Genomic DNA, 23,839 nt, shown 5'->3' with positions numbered 1-23,839 from the left:
AATGAGATGTTTACGGTCTCTGCATATGTTTGTCCCATAAACAAACAAAAACGTCCCACACCAGGAAACCCGGTCCTGTGAAATGGAACCTCCCCACTAGGGCCGCACTGCTCAGGCACAGGACGAGATCTTCCTGAAAATGACCAGCTGAGACAGAGAGCCAGACGTCCTGTAGGGTCCCCTTCCCAGACATGCATTAGAACAGTTCTCCTGGTAATCCCAGTCACACCGCTGCTACAGCCAGGTCGTGGTGGGCATTTTACTTCCCAGCATGCTTTGCTTTGCTTACTATAAGGACAGAGGATGTCAGACTGAAGGGAGAGGCTTCAGGGGTGAGGTTGTAAGATTTATGCGATGAACTAAACAAGAGCTGCCCAGTCCCAGAAAAAGGATGGCGTGTTTAATATTTTCCTTTTATGTAATGGAAGTCAGGGAGGGGGTCTAGGCAGGTCTGCCCGATACGTATAACACCGTTAATTCCAGTTTGTTTCGCTCGAGCCAGGATGGTCGATAAGCTCTGTGTGAACAAGGGAGAAGGATAACAGCAGAGGAGATAATACAAATGGAACCGTCGGGTTCCTCTGTTTGTTTGAAGTTCACCTCAGTAGCACAGTCCTGTTGTCCTCCACTTCTTATATACTTCTTGAGAGACAGGATGCAGGCAGGCAGAACTGTATGGGGGGGGGGGGGGGGTTCACAGGCTTTAACACGGCGGCCTAACACGCCACCAAATCCAAAGATAGATGCGAAAGGGATTTCCGTCTGCTTCACAGGGAGAGGCTAAATCGAGGTGCCCAAACAGAAAGGAGGGGGGGGTGGGAAGATGAAAATAGCACACCTCCAACCGGTCTGGAGGCAGAGAAGGAGCAAGACGGGGAGAAAAAAAATCAGGAGTATGCGGAGGGCAAGGAAGTCTCCCTCCTCACATCCTGTCACTTTGGATACGCGACTGACCCTCAGGCCGCTGGAGATGGCAGAGCAGCCCTCAGCGCTGCCAAAGCTCAGTTACGAAAACATCGCTCTTTATGCTCCTCTTTACTGACTCCTGTGAGGCTAATTAAATGCATTCTGGGAGATCCTTCGTTTCTTGTAACGACTCCCATTTCCCGTTATCAAACAATGGCGAGGCGATCAGGCCACATGCCTCTGCCGCTTCCAGAGGCCGGCGGAAAGCGGTGACTTGCCAAAGGCATCGAGCCTCCGGTGGGTCGGCTTGCCTGTGCCAGTCGGTTCTAAAGAGACGGAGACATTGACAAATGGACCCTCCAGGGCCGAACTTCATTCGTGATCAGCCCTCGGCTCTTCTAAGACGTACGGCTCACTCAAAATGGTGACCTCTTTGTGCAAAGGAGCGAGAGCGAGAGAGAGAGAGAGGAGGTAAGGAAAGGAAAAGAGAAGGAGAGAGGCCAGAACAGGCCTTTTGGGATGTGGAGGTTATATTAACGCACCCAGGCGGATCGCCAATCCCAGAGAGTGCCCTCGGGGGGCGTTACTGATGCAGAAAGATGTGTGCCCAGCCCAGTGTCGCTGGGTATACAGCAGCACGCACGTGTGTGGGGGGTCTCAGTTCATAACCAGCCCCCCCCGCCAATGCTGTGAGCGAAAACCCCAATATCATTTTGCACTTAGATGAGAGGACAGTCGGGGAACGTTCAAAACACAAACTCCTGCAAGGTGTGAGCTCAGACCTCCTTTTAGGGTAAATGAAAGGCAAAAATCCCCCAGTATGTCACATCCCTTCCTGAGGAATTCTGCCACTGGTCCATTTGCTCACCATCTGCTGAAAACATCAATAAGTATGATGGAAAATCTATTTGCTCGTGAATGTAGAGACCTGGGGCTGATGTAGTAACTTCAGGGGGAGGATCTGAAATTCCTGGACAGGAAAAAGGAAATAAGATAAGGTCCTGAGTCACGTTCATCGGTTTTTGGTGGCCATATCTGAACATGAAGATCCAGGAGGACATACATCATGTTAGGAAAGGTGTGGCACATCTTACTACTGCTGAGGACTGTGGACCATGGGTTTAGAATCACTGGTACATCGGTACGAATCCCATGAAGACAGACTAGCAGAACCTCTTATGTCAACCGCCGGGACGTTGGGCAGATGGACGTGGTTCTCGCAGCATTGACGGGTTCCTCCTGGGCTCCCTCACAGGCTCACAGAACACAGCTGTGGCCTGTCAGCATGACAGGGAATAAGGTAAGACGTTTCTCCCGCTCATCTGAGCTAATTATAGGAGAAAGAAAGCAGAAACACATCCCATATGGATCCTGGGGAAAGCAGAGTGTTGACCTAATTTCTGAAAGACTGGCGCCTACCCAGCAGTGATCAAGCCGACCGAAACCTGCCTCCAAGCCCACGGCCCCTATCAAAGCACCATGACACAATGTCAGCCTTATTATAAACATACAGGGTCATTCTGACATACACGACATAGATCCCCGGCTGAGGAACCCGCCTCACCTTACAAACCCAGGAGATGCCCTTAACAACATTCTGCACATGGGGAGATATCAGAAATCACTGGTATCTCAGCGTTTTTGGACCTGCTGGGCGGGGCAGAAGCTCACTCTATCACCCCCCCCCCCTTATTGTCAAGTTGCTTTGTTGAGGAATTCACACAATCACACACTCATTCAATTCATCAGCCCACTAGCTTCAGAGTTCAAAAGGTTCGGACAAGGAAAGACACTGTATAGCTGTTACGCTACAGACTGCTCGCAGACGCCCAACTCTCCCGTTTTATCCTGCTGCAGACTGCTCGCAGACGTCCAACTCTCCCGTTTTATCCTGCTGCAGACTGCTCGCAGACGCCCAACTCTCCCGTTTTATCCTGCTGCAGACTGCTCGCAGACGCCCAACTCTCCTGTTTTATCCTGCTGCAGACTGCTCGCAGACGCCCAACTCTCCTGTTTTATCCTGCTGCAGACTGCTCGCAGATGCCCAACTCTCCTGTTTTATCCTGCTGCAGACTGCTCGCAGACACCCAACTCTCCTGTTTTATCCTGCTGCAGACTTCTTGCAGACGCCCAACTCTCCTGTTTTATCCTGCTGCAGATTGCCCACAGATGCCCAACTCTCCTGTTTTATCCTGCTGCAGACTGTTCGTAGACACCAAACTCTCACGTTTTATCCTGCTGCAGACTGCTCGCAGACACCCAACTCTCACGTTTTATCCTGCTGCAGACTGCCCGCAGACGCCCAACTCTCCCGTTTTATCCTGCTGCAGACTGCCCACAGATGCCCAACTCTCCTGTTTTATCCTGCTGCAGACTGCTCGCAGACGCCCAACTCTCCTGTTTTATCCTGCTGCAGACTGCTCGCAGACACCCAACTCTCACGTTTTATCCTGCTGCAGACTGCTCGCAGACACCCAACTCTCCTGTTTTATCCTGCTGCAGACTACTCGCAGACGCCCAACTCTCCTGTTTTATCCTGCTGCAGACTGCCCACAGACGCCCAACTCTCCTGTTTTATCCTGCTGCAGACTGCTCGCAGACGCCCAACTTTCCTGTTTTATCCTGCTGCAGACTGCCCACAGACGCCCAACTCTCCTGTTTTATCCTGCTGCAGACTGCTCGCAGACGCCCAACTCTCCTGTTTTATCCTGCTGCAGACTGTTCGCAGACACCCAACTCTCACGTTTTATCCTGCTGCAGACTGCTCGCAGACGCCCAACTCTCCTGTTTTATCCTGCTGCAGACTACTCGCAGACGCCCAACTCTCCTGTTTTATCCTGCTGCAGACTGCCCACAGACGCCCAACTCTCCTGTTTTATCCTGCTGCAGACTGCTCGCAGGCGCCCAACTTTCCTGTTTTATCCTGCTGCAGACTGCCCACAGACGCCTAACTCTCCTGTTTTATCCTGCTGAAAGAGAACGAGCATCCTTGGTCTCCATAGTCCATAGCAACAAATGAGACTCATTTGAGGACTGCACTACTGAACACACGTTACTGTCATCTCCGCTGAATTTCACCCTGAAATTGAAAGTGCTTCTGGCCTACAAAATGCAAATTAATATTTCAAAGTAAAATGACAAGAAAAAAAAACACTAAAGACAAATTAATTTATTCGCTTTTTTTGGATCTTCTCCATGCACAGGGTCCAGAATTAAGTATGGCAGTCAGGTAAGCATCACCCACCTGACGCTCTGCTTCCCATTGGTCCATTTAACCAGGCAGCTAACTGACAGCCTGATATTGTGGCTATAATGAAGTTATGCCATGACACATCAAATCTGAAAATGGGCATGTGATAGCAATCAGTGCGCTTTGGTAAGCAATTAAGATCCCTATGACCCTCTGCTGGCTAAGCTGTTACGGTGCAGGAGGACGGATGGACTCATCACTCAGATAATCTAACGCTGCCAATAGCTGTGAGCGCTGGATCCAGACACATACTCACTCATTCTGCAATAAGTGGCCTAGATACTGATTTATGCACTTTTATCAAGAGATAATTCATGCTAACATTTTTTTAAATGTTTAATTTCAGGGTATAATATTTCACGTTTAAAGTGTCGGTCAAAGAGAGGATTGACACGTCGCTGCTGCACCCAGAAGGGGCTAGTTAGCGTCTCCAAATTACACCTCCCAGCTGACTCGATGGGGGCAGCGAGACACGCCAGGTTTAAACATTTCGCCATTAGCTTTCCAGCTAATCCCCACATTAAACTGATAATGCTTTGATGGTTCCCCGCAGCTTTTGTTTCTATATATGCGAACAGCACACATACCTCCTTAGAATACGAGTCCGCTTATGTTCCCTGTTCCATATTCCCTATTAAATGCATTTGATTCATGATTTTTGAATGTCTTTCCCCACCCCCGAAAAGTCACGTGCCTTGCACATGTTGTGCTCTTACAGGAACATTTCTACTCGCATCTGCACTTCTGTAAAACAATTATCAAGCGAGAAAGGCGGAGGCTGTTATCAAAGGGGAAAATGAGAGATACCAGAAGAATGCAAATTTGCATACAATTACGTTTGGGTGACATTTGCGGGACTCGTGCATTAAAAATACAGCAGCCCTGACACACTTAGCCGAGCGCTGCTTGTGGAATACCTCGTATATTTTACGACTGATATGCAAAGTTGAAGTTGCATCACCTGTACGGTGTCACCAGAATAAACTGTAATACATAAATGCTCGGTTTGGTTGACAGTTCATAATTTATTTATGACAGGGTCTGTTCGTATAATATGATTTGTTATGGCAGGTTCTGCGTTAATGTTACTTTAGCGCTCAATAGCTCGTTTGCCGATTCTGAGGCTCAAATGAAACGCACAGTATATGAAGTTCATAACGTTATACACGGCGTAGGTTATTTACCCAAATGTTATTGTTAATGTATCAGAAACGATCAATTATGTAATGCAGTTGAAAGTACGTGGTGCGGGAAATTATAAAGAAACAGGACTTTTAGCAGGTCAAAACTACTCCTGGACCTTACAGGGAGTACTTCAAAAATTACTTAAACTGCAGAAAGGCGGACTGTCATACTATCAGATGTACAAGTGGCTCTGGGCAGTAACTCCATGCGCGATTTCAATTTGCAATTCATAGCGCAGTAGGCTATAAACAAACCGATGTAAGCGAGCTACAGTAAATCCTTTAAACAGGTCTGACACCGTCCTTGGACATAGAGGCTGCAGAGGGGACTTGGAGAACAGGCGATAGGAGCCTCTTTCGGCAGCCTTGATACCTAACGATAAGGAAGGCAGGGGGGCATGTCAAGGACGCAGCGGACACCCCCGGACCCCGAAGGCCAGCCGTCGACGCATTAATCCTAAGCTGATCGAGATCTGGAGCATTTTGTCCAAGAAAAGTCCGTGCTGAACTTCGACTTATTGCAAAGCAAAGCCATTTTATCAAAATCAGAGCAGAGCAGAAAAATAATCACGTTTTCGCACAATCTGCAGATCTGCCGCTTTGCTCCTAAGTGACCCTGGTCTTCTCCGACTGGAGCCCCTTCCGGCAGGATAACAGCCCTCACATGACCCCGGCAGCAACTCCTGTGGACAGCTGCTGGAAGCATCCCAGAGATACGAACAACATCAATGTACCCCAATGGTACAAAAATGTTCCTCAGTTAATTTCTTTACCTTAAAAGGTACAATTACCTACAGCTATATGGTACGAGTGACAAGCAAAGGTACAAACTGGTACTCTCTTTTTCTGACGGTGCATATATGTAGTGTTTTGATTTTTTATGTTGTTGAATGTGCCTGGAAGAAAACTACTGTGCCGTCTGCCCGGTTGGTAACCGAGCGAGCTGTATCTGATGTGGCATCTCATGCAATCTCCACTCACCCCGCTGATAATAAATATTTTAAATCTCTGAGGCGGAAAGTGGCTATTCTCGGAGGACTGGGGGCGCCTCCGAGGCGATCTGCCTCCCAGGCACTCACCTGCTGGTAATCTTCCTCCTGCGGTCTGAAGGTGTTGTCCACCGGTTGGAACCTTAGGTTTATGTGGGGGAAATTGTGCAGCCAATAACTCCACCATGGTGCAATATAGTCCACCCGTGTTGTAGACATTCCTGCGTCTGTAAGAGGAACCAGCCGCAGAGTTTCCGTTTTCTTGTCCTTTTTTTTCAGGATAATCTGGAAGATGTTTAGCTGACGGTCCGGTTCGCGATAGTCAACCTAAACAATGCATATAGCCTGGAAACCGGCTGCTTATACCTACAAGCGGCGACAAGAACCCATGTGGTGAAACAGATCACTTAATTCCCGCAGAAACAACGATAAAAACTTCAAAAACGTTGTGCGTGATTGACACCAAGTGCCAATAAACAGGGGATAATGTGCAAAACACAAATTAACTGAAAAAGCGGCTGTTCCGCAGCGCACTGCCAAACAGAGCCATCCTTCCTTCCCCCAAGTCACTCGCCTAGTGAGATCCGCTGCACGCTAGGAAAAGAGCGCCTGCGGGAGCGCGCTCGAATCAAGGCCACTGGGAGCGCGCTTCGGGAAAATAGAACGGGAGCGCGCAGATAAAAAAAGACCAGGAGTACTGGGGATGATTGGGAGGGTTGGTCTGGTGAAGAGGTCATTATCGGTACTGACGGAAAGGGAATACGATGGGACGCTTGGACTTTATAGGATAGATCACGGTCGACGGGGAGTATTATATATTCAGGTCATGTTAAATCTCAAAGGATGTAGCTTGGTAGTTAGATGTCTGATAGATGTGAAAAGCCGCTCTACACCCTCCCTCGTACTGATGATGAAGTGGTGCAAGCTTTTATACCAAAAGGAAAACCTATGTCCAATGAAAATGAAATAAATTGAATTTAAACTTTATTTGTAATTTTTACACTACGTGGCTTTAATCGGGGAACGATACCAGTCGGAGTACTGCTGATATTGTGATGCTTAATCCCCCGAATGATCTTTGAGCAAATATAGTATAGTATATAATAATGAAATATTTGTTCATAAATGTTTTATAGAATCAAACCATCTTCCAACGCGCACACCTACACGATGATAGATTTACTTGGCTAATCTGCCAATGACACACTGCACCAAGTGCTCTCCAGCGGTACATCACGACCATTTAGCGATATGTCCCGTATTTTTGTGGACAATTCGTATTACCCCGGTTCAGCGAACTTTATAGGGGGGGGGGCTGAGTCCCCAAAAGGTCAAATCCTAGAATCTCCCCAGATCACGACTTGGGGGGGCCCGGCGCCTCCGCTCTTCTGCAAGCGGACAGATTGAGGTCACGTCATGATCTTCATGTGAATCTTTCCAGCGTCGATATGCCGCAGGGGGTATCACTGTATTCTGATTACTTGATTAATTGGTTTACGTTAGATTTACGTTATGTAATCCTTTCCATTTTATAACGTACCTTGCACTGTGTATATACACCATTCTCTCTTTAAGCACGCAGTCAGCCGAGGATGTTATTAACTGAACCAATAAACTAAAACACAAAAAGTGTCACTGCTGACAAAAGCACGATATATATACAGGCCTGCATAAGTCATAAGACTTAGACGCGTTGCTTCTCTGTTTATATGCATAGGTATAGGTATCCCCCACCCAGACACACACACACACACACACACGCATATATACACACACACATATATATATATATATACATATATAAACTGAGAAGCAACGTATCTAAGTCATGACTGAATAGCTTTCTTTTTATGGGAAAATGATCGCGTTTTCACTTTCAAGCTTTTAAAGGCGTGGGTGTGAAATTGACGGGATCAGCTCAAGGCTGCCACCTTGCGGACAGCAGTGGCTAATACCTCAATAAGTGCCGAGGCAAGACACGCCGCGGTGACCCTGCGGAACAGCGGCCGGCGAATCCACACATAACCTGATTGAAAAAGATGAGTAAATATGAGGACATATAAACCTTCGCCGTGATCCTAAGCAGGATAAGTGGCTGGAAGATGGATGTATCCCGGACATACGCCCTGTCCACCACATACCAGACATACCAGAAAGCCTCGCCTCCTTAATTAGCTTGAAATTGGACAATTCCACACACACGTAACACTGAATAATATGTTTTTAAGCCCGATCGGCCCGTACGCCGCTGTGTAAGTGATTGGACCCCATTGAGACGCACTCCATGAGCGCGGTCTGTCGGCCCAGATTTCATTAAGGGTTTCATGGGCTATAACGCTCCATTTGGGAAATTTGGGGAAAATAAAGCGCCAGCGCACCATCCAATGGCGACGCAGACATGTCTTTTAATAATTCTTACTGAAAATTGCAAAAATGTTAATAGTGTCCTAGATGTAATGAAAATCTTAACTGCCGAGAAATGCCTTTGCAGTCTCAGTAATACAGAAACGGGCCACGCAACCCCAGGGTGATTAAAACGTTAATATGTTCGGTTTCGGGCTGACTGAACCGTCATCCACTATGGTGACAATCTACAGCAGGCAGATGTGACCTACGGCAGACGTGACACAGGAAACCCCAGTCATGGTGCCTCGACAAGCAGTGTAAACACCCCAAATTTCATGCGGAATCCTAAGGTACCAGCTAAGTGTTAAAAGCCATTTCGAAGCCCTTCGTAAGGGAACCTGCAGTCAGCACGTTTAAAACGAGCCGTTAATCTGGGCGCTACCTGGGGATCGCTTCCAAATATGCGTCATAGCATAGAGAAATATGATACAGCAAAACCTACTCAGCCATTAAAGATACGTTTGCCCAAGTTTAGTGTTCAAGCTTGTGCAGGGAGGAAAACCATCCGTGCCTCATGTCCATCGTCATTAGGGTGAAGCTGAAGGCCTCACCTGAAGCCCAATGCACGTTACACCCCCACTAACTTGTGGCACTTTGCTTGACAGGGCAAATGTGCAACAGAGTGCAAATGATGTACACTCACCTAAAGGATTATTAGGAACACCATACTAATACGGTGTTTGACCCCCTTTCGCCTTCAGAACTGCCTTAATTCTACGTGGCATTGATTCAACAAGGTGCTGAAAGCATTTTTTAGAAATGTTGGCCCATATTGATAGGATAGCATCTTGCAGTTGATGGAGATTTGTGGGATGCACATCCAGGGCACGAAGCTCCCATTCCACCACACCCAAAGATGCTCTATTGGGTTGAGATCTGGTGACTGTGGGGGCCATTTTAGTACAGTGAACTCATTGTCATGTTCAAGAAACCAATTTGAAATGATTCGAGCTATGTGACATGGTGCATTATCCTGCTGGAAGTAGCCATCAGAGGATGGGTACATGGTGGTCATAAAGGGATGGACATGGAAACAATGCTCAGGTAGGCCGTGGCATTTAAACGATGCCCAATTGGCACTAAGGGGCCTAAAGTGTGCCAAGAAAACATCCCTCACACCATTACACCACCACCATCAGCCTGCACAGTGGTAACAAGGCATGATGGATCCATGTTCTCATTCTGTTTACGCCAAATTCTGACTACCATTTGAATGTCTCAACAGAAATCGAGACTCATCAGACCATGCAACATTTTTCTAGTCTTCAACTGTCCAATTTTGGTGAGCTTGTGCAAATTGTAGCCTCTTTTTCCTACTTGTAGTGGAGATGAGTGGTACCTGGTGGGGTCTTCTGCTGTTGTAGCCCATCCGCCTCAAGATTGTGCGTGTTGTGGCTTCACAAATGCTTTGCTGCATACCTCGGTTGTAACGAGTGGTTATTTCAGTCAAAGTTGCTCTTCTATCAGCTTGAATCAGTCGGCCCATTCTCCTCTGACCTCTAGCATCAAGGCATTTTCGCCCACAGGACTGCCGCATACTGGATGTTTTTCCCTTTGCACACCATTCTTTGTAAACCCTAGAAATGGTTGTGCGTGAAAATCCCAGTAACTGAGCAGATTGTGAAATACTCAGACTGGCCCGTCTGGCACCAACAACCATGCCACGCTCAAAATTGCTTAAATCACCTTTCTTTCCCATTCTGACATTCAGTTTGGAGTTCAGGAGATTGTCTTGACCAGGACCACACCCCTAAATGCACTGAAGCAACTGCCATGTGATTGGTTGATTAGATAATTGCATTAATGAGAAATTGAACAGGTGTTCCTAATAATCCTTTAGGTGAGTGTATATTTAAATAGGCCTTTGCTCCTGATGGTGGGCTGTCCCCCCCCCCCGCCTATTGCTGCACCACACCCCCCCCCCCCAACCCCATTCCATCCCGCTAAAGGAACTAGCCCCCCCACCTGCCTGTCCTGACCTCAGCTGGACCTTCCGCATTTATATCTGGACAATACAGTTTTACTTTAGAAACTGGGAGTCTGCTATTCTGAACTTCCTCTGCTGCCCCCTGGAGGATGCATTGGGTCTGGTTCCTTCCAAGGTTTCTTCCTACTGGGGAGTTTTTCTTGCCACTGTCACCTCTGGCTTGCTCACTGGGGGCTTTGGGCAGGAATAATGTAAAGCGCTTTGAGACGATGTAATACTGTGAATATACACTATATAAATAAAACTGAAAACAGACAGGCGTTGTCTTTTTCAATTTTTATTACATTCTGTACACAGCAGCCTTTACTTCAGCTCCTTCACTGCCAGACCTGTGGAAAGAGAAGCAGCCCGATTAACAGGGGACACAGTAACCATCCACTTCTGCAAGCAGGACTCCAATGAACTGTGTGATTAGCAATGTGTCCGGTCAGACTCTGCGCTGTAAGACAGGGGGCACTCTGCAAGGGCGCCCCCAAGAGGAGACCTGGTGCAATATCAACTTCTCCATGTGAAGAACAGTGTCAGCATTTCCACCATGAAGAAGCCTCCCTTTCCCAAATCCTGTACTGTAAATCTGCGGACAGACCCCAGTAACAGAGCGGAGCAACAAGCCTCTGGTACGCAGACGGCATAAAGAGCAGCGGCCGGGCGCCCGAATCCTCAGCAGGGTGTGTCGGTGGACCGGTGGAACTAAGGTCTCCTGTTAAGATGAAGCCTAGCACTTGGTCCATCGTCGCTCTCGCAAGCGTGTAAATGCAATGGCAGGCACGGGGCAGCCTGCCATGCTTGGACATCTTGCGTCGGTGACAGAGTGGGTAGCAGCTACAGGCCCTGAGCAAACCAAGTCTCCGAAGAGGCACGTCTGATCAATCTGGCGTTTCACGCCACACATGGGCTCGCAGACGCCGTCTGTCCCAGTAGGAGCAGGAACATAAGCTGCACTAACACTGTCATTCATCAGCTGTGACACCGTGTCCTGCACAATGATGAATACTGCAGATGGGACTGACAACCAACCAGCTAATGCAGATCAACAATCCTCTAATAGCAGATAAAAAAAACAGTAGTTTCCATGTTTATGATGACCCCTACAGTTTATATTTGGAAGTACATCAAGGCGTAGACACCAGACTGAACTAGAATAGTGATACTTCATTAACCCTTTGGGGGAATAATCCTTTTTGCCTTGACCCATCTTGATCTCTCTGCAGAAGAAGCTTGTGGTCTCAACAAAGGGAGCTGGGGGGTTAAGGGCCCACAGACATGTGACTATTCTGTCGAGGCCAGGCTGAGCCCACTATGCCACACACCCCCTAAATACTAACACACCCAGGTAATACACGGACACACAGCAGGTAACCATATTACCCCACTGCACAGAGAAAATGTTATCAAACCAAAACACGTGCAGAATGCTCGTCTGAGGACACAAGGCATGGCCGCTCTGCACAGACTGAATGCCAAAATGGTTCCAACAGTTTCAAAGGGACACTGCATGCAGGGTGTGTTCTAATAACATCTCAATTAGCCTCATTTATAATATCAAGTACCAGCTAGACAGCTGACAGACCTTTCAACACTAACAAGACAAACGGTGAGATGCCCTCTTTCAATCCTTGCACCTCATACTGATTGCCTAGGGGAATGTAGGTTGGTTCACTAAAATAAACTGCCCCTCCTGGCCAAGAGAGGCCCCCAGTTAAACACAACAGAACCAAGAACAAACTGAAGACCCTCTTGGAACCACAACATCCACATGAAGGCGTGGACCCCAAATACATGCAGCCATATTTCCCGCAGTCAACACTCTTCATAAGGATCATGACATTATCCCATAAGCACCACTAGAAATTATGTCTTAATCTGCACCAAGCAGGCTGATGGGTGACTGGTCCGCCCACCCAAACTCCTGGCCAATAGAAACGGCGCCTCCTGGTGTGGGCGGGTACCTGGGGGCAGTGACTGCTTCAGCTTCTCGGCCTTCTCCTTGTCGGTGATGACCAGCGTGTACAGGTACCGGCTGCAGCGCACCTTGAACTTCACATTGTCCTTGTTCTTCTTGATCTTGACGGCTGCGCAGACGACACTGGGTCAGCCAGTCCCCACAAACCCCAAGAGCTCAACTGTGCACACAACCTCCGAGATACACAACCTCCACCCCCAGCTACACCAACGCAGCGCTGTGGGATTAAGCGTTTCCGTGTAACAGACCGCAGGCAGGACACCAGTGGTTCTGAACTCAGTCCCAGGGCAACAGCTGCATGCCCAATGCAGAACAGCCGATGGTGTGACACGACTAAAATCAAGTGTCTCACAAGACTAGCATCACTGGGCCAAGGAAAACGTCCTCTGGTCTCCTACTGAGACATGCATGGGGGGGCTGATTTTCTGGTTTATCAATGTCCCTACAAAGATGTAGAACAGAAAGCCTTTGTCATTGTATAGGTAGGACATACAGCACTACATCCTGGTTCCCTGCGACACGCAGAGAGATACAGGTGAGAGAAGCTGAGAGTCAGAACACATGATCCTATTATGCTCAAGGGCCAAACAGTGAGGTGATGACTCTGCCAGAGCACGGGCTTCAAACCGGCAACCTTCTGATCACAGGCAGAGCCTTTACGTGCGCTCACATCACTCACCTCTGCCTTAATCAGACAAGCCACACGGGGCCAGGTTAAGCAAAAACATGGCAATGAAGCTGAGGTCCCCCTCAGTGGGCTATGCCTCTGAGCCGGTGATCGGAAGGTCACTGGCTCGAATCCCGTCCTCTGCAGAATTCTCAAGTCCCATGAGCAAGGCCCTTAACCCATAAAAATGTTCCAGGGGCGGCTGATAAACGGCTGACCCTGCGCTCACACCGCACGCTTTGCTCTCACTTCTCCGTGTATGCAAACGTTAAAAGCAAGAGAGCAAAATAGTATATGTGAAAATTATCCAACGCACCTGATCTCGAACTTGTGTAAAAGACAAATTAAGCATTATTCGAAACAGAGACTCACACTTTGCATCTTTCCTCCTGGCTGTGAGCAGGAAATCTTTGATCTCTTCGATTTTCCGCGGCTGAAATTCAGAGAGCAAAGTATAAGGTATGAGCGGCAGATCCGAGGATTTAACGCAGCCGTACCCCCACCCCCAACACAACAGCCTCAAAGCACAGCGTGCTCGTCCCACTGCGCCCGGGGGGCCTTTCCGGGTTGGGTGGTTGGACACAGCGTGTCGGTGGAACCAAGGTTTCGGCCAGAGTCAAGTTTCAGTACTTTATCCACCAATGATCTCGCAAGCGTGTGAATACATCGCAGGTTCCGCTGCCAGCCTGCGCTGGATGATCGGGCAACCCGAAGACTTGAGGCTTTGCGAATGACGGGACTCCCAGGGACCGGCACCAGACGCTCGGCCCGCTTAGTTAGCGCATGCGGACATGCTAAGTCTCCGCGCTTAATCACAGCTAATGACAGAACTGGACGGTACCGCTTGCTGACATCTTACACAAGCGCGTGCTACTCCGTCAGACTTTCCCACAATGCACTAAAATTAAGACTGCCCGTAATACATAAACTAACGGCTTCATTTGAGTTCATCTGAAATGCCAAATGTGGAGCAAAAAACTGCAGCTAATACTGCTAAGAGTAGGGCGCCTGGGAGGTACGACGGCAGCTGCCCGCAGCCCAGGGTAAGACGCAGGCCTAGCGGCCCGTAACGCTACGCAGGCCGGCAACACGGCGCTTTTAACGGCAAGGGTGAAACAGATTATTTCATATAACGCCCCCGCTTAAAAGCTGAACATCATATATAAACCTACTTACCATTCTGTTGCGTTTGCCGACTGAAATGGAGCCTAAAACAGAGGGAAAGATGGTGTCAAGCTACCAATCAAATTCAAGTGCTTAAAATGTTATGGAACAGCAACAATTACCAAAAATATGTTTATAGTAGGCTATAATATACATTGATGTATGATTTCAGTGAAAAACCGGTATTATCTGTTAGGATGGAAAAGGATTTTAAATGTTAAAAAATGGCTCTTTCATATAAGCTACTTACAATCCGCCAGCGAGGGGTAAAAGGGGTGGGACTTCCGCTATACGTCATTTATAAAGGATGTACGGATAGAAAAGAGGGACAAAACTGGCTGGAAATTCGTATCAAGATAGTGGTTGGTGGATGGGCACGGAAGTCAACCGCGATCTAGTACGATGTGTGATGCCTTTGGTTAAAATACTGCCATCAACTCCATTATTATATGCAAGTTATATTATTAAATATATATAGCATTTATAGTATCTATAGTAATACAAGTCCTGAAATGGGCCTTATAAAGAAGGGAACCAAATCTTGCGGATAGAATGAATGTACATCGTGGGCAAAAGTATGTCATATTTATTCAAATAAAAAGCTGTCGGGAGTTATCCAGAAACTGACATTTCGGCTGTTTTTAGACGGAGGGGGTGTCTATTAATGCATTTTCACTTAGGTTGAATACCATCATAGCTGCCCCAAAGCACTTAACGAAAATTTATCTATAGAACGACGTCTCGGTTTGAACTTTATTGGAGCTGAACCAGAACATAGATATAAAATTCCGAAGTTCCACTTGCAAGAACATCACTAGCCACATACACTACGTACGACTTTCAAGCATGTCTTTGGGCTGTGGGAGGAACCCGTATACATCATTAAAACAGTATTGTTTTATTTCCATTTACATTAATTTAGCTCAGTGTTTCCGAATCTGGTCCCCACAGACCACCCTAGCAGTCTAGCTAGTCCCTCCTAGCAGACACCACCAGGGAGACAAGGTGTGTGTGTGTGTGTGTGGGGGGGGGGGGGGGGGGCTGAGGACTGGCTTGGGAAACACTGATTTTGCTGACACTTTTGTCCAGTATTATATTTTTGGTATATTTCTGTATATTAGTATATATCAAAAGCTGGGTCACACAGTCGCTGGAGTAACTGAGGCATAAAAGCTTTGCTCAAGGGCACAAAGCTGAAATCACTCTGCTGAGTCTGGGATTTGAACCAGTGACCTTCTGCTGACAGGTAGAGTCCTAACCTGCTGAGTCTCACACCACCCATTTTAATAGCGTATATTGCTACAGCTCTTCCCAAAGACTTTCCAAATATGTATCAATTAATGTTTTTATTGTTTATACACTGTAACACTATGAGTACAATGCACTGTAAAACTATGAGTACAATGCTCAGATGTAGGCCTGTCTCGCAGAGCAGAAACTTTAATCAGTTAGGCCACATTGTAGATGCACATTATTTCATCCAGGAAGCAGGTGGGAAGGCATTTCACTGCACAGCGTTACAGAGTCTGATTCTGTATGTGACAAATAAAACTTGAAATATATTCATTTGTGAGTGTGATTTGATGGTCAGAATTAAACATGCGGAATAAATGTGCGATGAATTATTGTTATTATATTCAACAAAACTGCAGCATAAATTTTTATAAATATCCAACAGACCAGACAGATACACTATACTGCCAAAAGTATCGGGACACCTGCCTTTAAACACACATGAACTTTAATGACATCCCATTATTAATACATAGGCGTTAATATGGAGTCGGCCCACCCTGTGCAGCTATAACAGCTTCAGCTCTTCTGGGAAGGCTGTCCACAAGGTTTAGGAGTGTGTTTATGGGAATTTTTGATCATTTTTCGAGGAGAGCATTTGTGAGGTCAGGCACTGATGTTGGATGAGAAGGCCTGGCTCACAGTCTCCGCTCTAATTCATCCCAAAGGCGTTTTGTCAGGTTGAGGTCAGGGCTCTGTGCAGGCCAGTCAAGTTCCTCTACACCAGACTCGTGCATCTGAAAAATGTTTTCGTGTTAGAATCCATTAAAATATTCATGCCAGCCTCTTGGAACCCCATGCAAAATTTTCTAAGACCCTCCCAACCCCACACCAATGCAGTGGACCTTGACTTTGTGTTGCTGATGCAATTTGGCCCTCAGGAAAATGGTTGGGGCCTCCTGTATTACGGGATAACCCCTGTGTGTGCAAATACAGCTGATTTATGGCTTCATATCATATCATTTTCTTTTTCCGTGTTCTGTTTTATGGTTTTGAATAAATAAACTCGTACTATCAAAATAAATCATAGCTATGAATTACAGAGGTCCTTGATTAGTTTAAAACTGTAATGATAGAGGACAGAAGCAGCTGTAGATGTCTCAATACGAAAGATTTGATAATACAATAATAATAATAGTAATAATAAAGATCAATGTAGAAGGAAAGATCTGGCACTGAGAAGTTATATTTTATTTTTTTAGTTTGAATATCGGCCTGCAATATCAACACACCGGATCGACTTTGACGTTAATCGATATACCGCGCATCTCTAAAAGCTACTTGTGATCTTTAGTAAGCATATTGTCTTTTTTGCGTCACTCATGGTTATTTAGCACAACGGTCACAGTTCCTGTTGTGCTGTGGAAAGCGACAGGCGGAAGTGTCTAGGAACTACAAAAGTTCCCCGTCCAGACAGTCTGCAGCGCCTCGGAACCAGAAACAAGATTCATGAACTTAGGTTGGCAAGCGCATATATAGTGTCAGTGCTTCCTCGCTTAAAGCATATACCATTAGCCACCACTAGAGGACGCCCATTACACAGTCAGTAACCCACCTTTCTTCTCTCCAGAAAAGAGCCCCCTTTTAATGCTCTCCTTGTCAATAAACCTATAATCAGCATTAACTGGCCGTCTCCAGGAGGTTATTTGGAGAGGCTGCTGGTGGCCCTTGCCTTTACCCCCCGCCGGTCCTCCGCAGTTGTTGGTACGTCCCCCGGCCCAGGCCCCTTCCCGAAGTCCGGCGTGGTGCCGTGCCTCTCCGATCTTTTACACGTGCCTGGGGCTGCAAACAAAGGCCCCTGATGGCCTTGACGGCAGTGCAGACCGATTACTCAGCGAGATGCAGATTTACCATAATGCCTGCTTTCTGTGATGGTCTGGCTGGCCGCTCCGTAGCACAGACGTGCCGTGTGGGTGTAAAATGACTTTTCCTCCTTTCAGAGGCGCAATTACCCTGTGATTCCTGTCTGCACTCCCTTATCCTGTGGAAGGTGCCGACTGCCCGGTCAGCAGGCCTGACCGACACCGGCTCTCCACTAACAGCCTAGTTACGCTCTTAACAAGAGCCACGTGCAGCGAAACCGCGGCAAAAAGACGCCCCTGGAGGTCAAGTACCGGGCATTAGCCTCAGTCTTTCTCTAAATCCGCTGCTTGTCCATGCTTCCTGTTCATTTGATCTAAATTACGGCTCACGCTGGTGTATTTGAACATCCACCAGATGTAGCATGTAGCACGTGGTTATGGGACCCATTTGATAGAAGACTGAGCGCTTAAGATGCCTGTTTGGGGCTTCAAACACCAGTTCCTGAGTACAATGTAGATATGGAGCACCCTGATCCCCCTGTGTGCCATGGCTGGATCCGATTACGAACCTGGCCAGTGGGGCCAGGGGCCCCGGGGCCTCGGTCTGGAGGGGGCCCCACAGCACTAGTAGCTGTGAGTAACAACCTTTACAGTGTGATCTAAGCACTACGACCTTCACATACAGTGTGAGTTCACCACCAAGGCCTTCTGCATATAGAGCCAGAGATGAGAGCCGGGGCCCCGGGCCCCAGGCCCCTTTCCACACACAGCGAGAGGTAACTACCTAGGCCTCCAAGTCCCACAGGACATACATTGTGAGGAAACTAGACCCTTTACGTGGTATGAGCACTATGGGGGTATGTCCCCCCTCCCCCAGGTAACAGGGGGGCCTCACAGGGCTGTGATCTGGCTCTGCTGCTCGCTCAGTTCCACTGGCACCGTTTTGGTGCCCAAGGCACAAATCTTTTTAACACGTGTCTAACAGGGGCATTTGCATGCCATAGCAAACTGTATGAGTTTTATAAGCAATATCACATGGAGATTATTTGAAGAGATAGATATCAATGATTAAACCAGAACTGGGTGCGAAGGGAACCGTATGTGCTGCAATACCTTTTGGGTTTTATAGATATGGCCGCAGGAAATGAGTGCAGACAGAATTAACCTGTCCCTTTACCACACGTGTCATGAAATGCTGAAATGTCACCTGTGAGTTTTCACCAACTTCATCACATGATAAGCTCTTTAGCTGTACTATTACTAAGAGTGTTGCTCGTTGTTTTGTAGTGTCTGGATTAAAACCCCCGTGAATTAAACCTGCTGAAATCTAAATTAAAAGTGTGCAACAAGCTCCTCTCTTCTCAGCCCTCATTACGTCTTTTTTTCCCTTTGTAAGCACAGTTAAATATTTCCATGTAGACAACTGAAGGAATATATCTATTTTAAAAATCTGCCAACGCTAATATTGTAAGACCTCAAAATGAACTATGAATAACCTTCCACGTTAATGCCCAAAGAAATTAAGCGGTTTGTTATGGATTAACGAGCTACACGGCACTTTTATACAACGGAATTGATTAAGCGCTTGACAAAGATATTTGCTAATTGTTAATTCTCCTTACAGTATATACGTGGTTATGGAAAATGGATTGGTGGACAGACTGATGGTACGCTTTGTTAGGCAGTACCTACCTGGGACTTAGACCGGCAGCATCATGTGCCGATGTTACACGGTGCTGTATTCTGTTTTTTTCGTTGCATTCTGAATTATTGCGTGCGGTCGATTCCCCGTTGCAGTGCTTCCGTTATTGCAGATAATCTTATCGGTCTTACAACACGGTTTCTGAGATTCCCGAGCTAACAGTTACCCACAGGAGGTGGTGCCGAGCTGCCCTGTGTTCAGTAATAATGCAAAAGCGTATGCTGTAGGCTGACATAGCTGTTCTTCGATCTCTGCATGATCTGAGAAGCTGCTCCGGAAGAGGGAGATCATCCCAATGTGTCACGAGGACCCACTGTGTGTACTGGGTTTTTGCTTAAAAAAATAACTTAAACATTCAATAAAGACCTCATGCTTACTAAAGATCACAATAATACCACCCTTTAAAGTCTAAAAAAAAAATCTATCTCCTCTCTTAAATGTTGTTTACTTTCTAACTTCAGACTCAGGCGTAAATAGAAGTAATCGTTTACTAAATTGGTAGCTTTTTAGAGCCTGTAGCCATGCTAAAATGGTCACTTTGAAGTTAAACACGTCAAATCCATGATCAATATTACTCATATAAGTGGAACATGCCAATAGGCCTAATTATTTAATATGTACTGCACGAATAATCCCTACATAAAACTATCGACATGCGTAGACAGGAACTGGTATCATCAGCTAGCAGGCCTACCTGCAGTGGATAGCGGCGCTTCATCGAGATTAAAAAGTCTTTCCGGGAGCCACGCATGTAAATGAAGACACCGGTAGTGTAAGTCGGTGCAGACTCGTCAATTATTCACGCCCTGTTCGCGATCGCTGTTTTAGCGTCTGGAAGTGTGACTGACAGGTCGGGCCCTCTCCCGGGGGCCCCGCCCTGCGCTACCGTGTTAATTAATAAAGACACCGCAGTTCGAGCGCGTGCTAATTAACACCGGCGGAGCGCGCGGAGCTCCGGGGCCGCTGCCTGCCCGCCCGCCGGTCACTGCGGAGATGTCTTCATCGGAAGCAACCAGACATTTTAATTTCCATTACTCCCCGAGAAAGCCTTTCGGGGGCCCCACCGCCCGAAGAAATAGAGATGTGAGACTTTGAAATGACATATGGATTATTGATGTTGCGTAGGCCTATACAGCGAACCGTTAAATAAAAACTATATCTCGGAAAAATGCTGCACTGATTCCGCAAAGGGGATATTAGCGTACTGTGCAGATAAAATACGGTGCTTGAGCTTTTTAAAAGGATCAGTGAGGTATGAATAGGCTTACAGAACAGATAGTGTCTGAAGATAGCCGGTCGGTGTAGCTGTTTTCCTATAACAAAATGTTTCTGAATCAGTGCGCTATAAGCTTTAACCAGCGAAAAGGGATTCAGACACGAAGTCCGTACAGGGGACTGTCCAGCCCGGTCATGCTGTCATCGGCGCTGCATTATCCAGCCACAGAGCGCTAAAGAGCGTGAGGAGGCTGTTCCGTAGCAAACGATTTAAATGAAATCGATGCCTGATCTCCCCATTATGTCTCCATTCTGTGGGCCTATTCTATCTTGGTACCTTGCCGAAGTCGTATTTAATACAACCGGTCTCGAAATGAAGAATAACTACGTTTAAGTTTAAAGACTGGGCGCTGGCAACACGAAGGATATCAGTTTTTAAGTTTTTTTTTTTACTCTTCATTTCTTCACTGAGGAAATTAATACATTTGATGCATGGATATGATTTCTCACGCCCGATACACGGCCTCAGTATGTCTAAAAATAAGATGGACTTTTCTAGGTTCAGTACTTCCATGTGAAATTACCATCCGCGACTTTTGCGGAATTTAATTATAGGGTCTTGGCAGCAGATGGCCACAGAAACGCGGATACCGCAGGAGCGCATGTGAAGGCTTCCCCTGATCGAGACGCTCCGGCTGCAGCACACGGACGCAGGGGGGCGCTGTCGACTCGAGCAACACCGCAGAAAAATACAAACGGGCTTAATTTAAAGGACACGGGAGTAGAAGGGTAATTTTAAACGCTCATATATATTCACTAGATTAAGACATTCACTTTTCGATACACTAGCTTTGGAAATACAGCGAGCGTATTTTTATGAGTTTTGTATAGTCGTGAGTGGTTAGTAGCGCAAACTCGGCATCCCATCAGTCAAGTCAGTCCAAGGCTTCTTCAGTGCAATCTTACAACGTAATATCTGTTATCCAAGTCGGCAGCCAGCAAATGACAAGGGGTAGGGGGGTTGCTTGAGTTGACTTGCAAACGTTTATTACTCCATTTTGTTTGCAGCGGGCGATAGAAGACCGACGCGCTTATTATGGCTCGCATTACGCTCACAATAGCGGCCGGCGGCTCATTCATATTAAGCAGTTCAGCACCACGATCGGTCTAATAGAAAGATTTGCTCGTTTTTTAGTTCGCAGATACATACACCACTTGATTTTCTCTCGTAACTAATTTCCATCCGCTGGGGCAGAATATATTAGGCCTACAGACGCCAATGCATTTTTATTTTATCAGTGTATAGAGAAAATCCTGGCCTCCCATTCCCCTGTTGCATTTATAAAGAGTTGTTTCAGATAGGTATTTAAAGCATACCGTCAGGACTACATGAAAAACAGCAGGAATTCTGCTGGTCGGCGCCCGATGGCCCCCACATTTATAAGGGCCTTCCAGGCATGCGCATTCATCCAGGTTCTGCCTTTTGATTTAAGATAATTGCACGTGCATATAAAGCTGCGCCGTAAATTAATCGCCAGAATACGCAATTTATTTACCGTGACACCAGACGACCAGGACAATCACTGCTCTTTCAGTTTTAGGTTTCTGGGGCCCGTTATATAAAAAAAGTTGCCGACACAGAAACACTATTTGTATCTCCATGACATCACGTGTGAGCAGAATCGAGAAACAATGTCGTGGGTTGGCGCAGGATAATGCGATGTTACATGTAAAATGGGATATCTATGGTGAAACCCATTTACACTTATTTTAAATAACGGAGCTCCCCCGAAGATATGTAATTATGTAAGGCAGCCTATTATATATTATGATAATTAGTGTTTGCTTATTTCTGTAACATTACAGGCTACTTTGAGCGCCGTTTATAACTCAGGGAAAACAAAGTTAATCAGTTTTGAATTCTCTCTTTCGATCAAGACCCGACATGATCCCCGTTTCCAGGTACAGAAAGCAGGAGGACATGCGCGCGTTCGCCGTCACATTCCGCCGCTGTATTTCCCGCGTGTCCCGCTGTCACGGGCCATCACTTATTACACTGCCATCATATTTCCCACCCAGATCGCTCCCCATCCCTGTCACTTTAACCTAAGTTAACGAGGGAATCTTCTCGGGCGATTTATGCTGATACTTTTCTGCTGAAGCTGTTTTCACGCCGTGAATCACGCTGGGTGCGTTTTATTTTGCCACGTTAACCACAAGGGATCGTAAAATATCCGGATGAATATGGGATGAATATGTGAAAATGTTGACGTGAACCCGAATAATCAGCAGCACAGGTGAACGCGCGTTGCCTTTCTGCCCTGATGCGCGTTCCGGACGCTCGGAGGCGCGTTGCCGCATGCGCCCTTGGCTGTAATCGCGCTCCCCATGGAGCGACATGAAGGCACAGGCTTTTAATAAAGCGTTTTTGAAGTGAACTACCTTTTCAGAGGTACGACAGAAAGCCCCCTACTAGGTATGAACACTGACCCTGTGTTACACCTTAACCCTCTTTACCCGGTATTGTTATCGCGAAGCTGGAGGGGAAATGCGACCCTCAAAAGGTCTTTTTGTTGGTTTTTTTCCTGTCAGGTACAAAAGTGGAGACGCTCTGGGGGCTGAAACCTAGAGCCTGTTCTCCATTTTTAGGTCCCTCTTTCACTGGCTGATCCCTATTTATGTATCTTGTGACAGGACCACACCACATTGCCATGGGTAACATGTTGGCATGGCGACAACGTCAGTCTAACACAAGCCAATCACAGCAAGTCTGGCTGAGCCCCCGGTGGGGGGGGGGGGGGGGGGGGTTGATTCTTGAAATTATTATCAGTGTCATTGTGCTCTTGCGATTATTTATTTTTACATCTATATTATTGGCCTGGGTTTCTGAGTCCACATCTCACCAATCCTGAACAATCACAGGACACTACAGCCTGAACCTGAACAAACCCCAAATATCCTTAGGTACCAAATTTAGGCATTTTTAAGGCAAATTTAGGCTCATGTGTGGCACATGACAGCTTTTGGATTTCATGTCCTGAGACCGAGAACCGGCTGATAGCGCCCCCCCTCCGTCCGTCAGCCCCACGCTCCTGTCAGTCAGCCCCCATCCCCTCCGTATTCACACCTGTCCATACGTCCTGCCCCGGCCCTCTTCATTACACTCATTTGGATCATTACCACTCTTAATCGGGACCTTGAACCATCACTGGCAGAGGATTCTGGGAGTGCAGTCACACTGGCCAGGTTTTCATGTAAGAAGCAGATTCATATGAATTTTACATTACACATCGCTTTGTTAACTGACACGA

General features: G+C 46.9%; 2 protein-coding genes across 6 annotated transcripts in view; both read right to left on the bottom strand.

Annotated features, from left to right (window-relative positions):
• Positions 1–6,933, bottom strand: part of ttyh2 (tweety family member 2) — a 52,450-nt gene extending 45,517 nt beyond the window's left edge. For 3 of the 5 annotated variants that reach the window (XM_072711889.1, XM_072711890.1, XM_072711891.1), the window contains exon 1: positions 6,420–6,932. In XM_072711889.1, the coding sequence (XP_072567990.1) occupies positions 6,420–6,548 (129 nt within the window). In that variant the 5' untranslated portion in view covers positions 6,549–6,932. Of the gene's footprint in view, positions 1–6,419 lie in introns of all 5 variants that reach the window. The other 2 variants (XM_072711887.1, XM_072711888.1) reach the window with 1 other exon arrangement.
• A 4,055-nt stretch (positions 6,934–10,988) lies between these two features.
• rpl38 (ribosomal protein L38) lies at positions 10,989–14,822 on the bottom strand. The gene is made up of 5 exons (XM_023816920.2): positions 14,767–14,822; positions 14,529–14,560; positions 13,725–13,785; positions 12,672–12,794; positions 10,989–11,051 (listed from the first exon to the last, which is right to left on the bottom strand). The coding sequence occupies exons 2-5, from the start codon at positions 14,529–14,531 to the stop codon at positions 11,026–11,028; spliced, it is 213 nt and encodes a 70-aa protein (XP_023672688.1). The 5' UTR covers positions 14,532–14,560; positions 14,767–14,822; the 3' UTR covers positions 10,989–11,025.
• Positions 14,823–23,839: the final 9,017 nt, after the last annotated feature.

Source organism: Paramormyrops kingsleyae, chromosome 5 (assembly GCF_048594095.1).
Source record: "Paramormyrops kingsleyae isolate MSU_618 chromosome 5, PKINGS_0.4, whole genome shotgun sequence".
NCBI classification, from domain to species: Eukaryota; Metazoa; Chordata; class Actinopteri; order Osteoglossiformes; family Mormyridae; genus Paramormyrops; species Paramormyrops kingsleyae.
The sequence above is the reverse complement of the archived record's forward strand: the minus strand, read 5'-3'. Positions and strand labels throughout refer to the sequence as shown.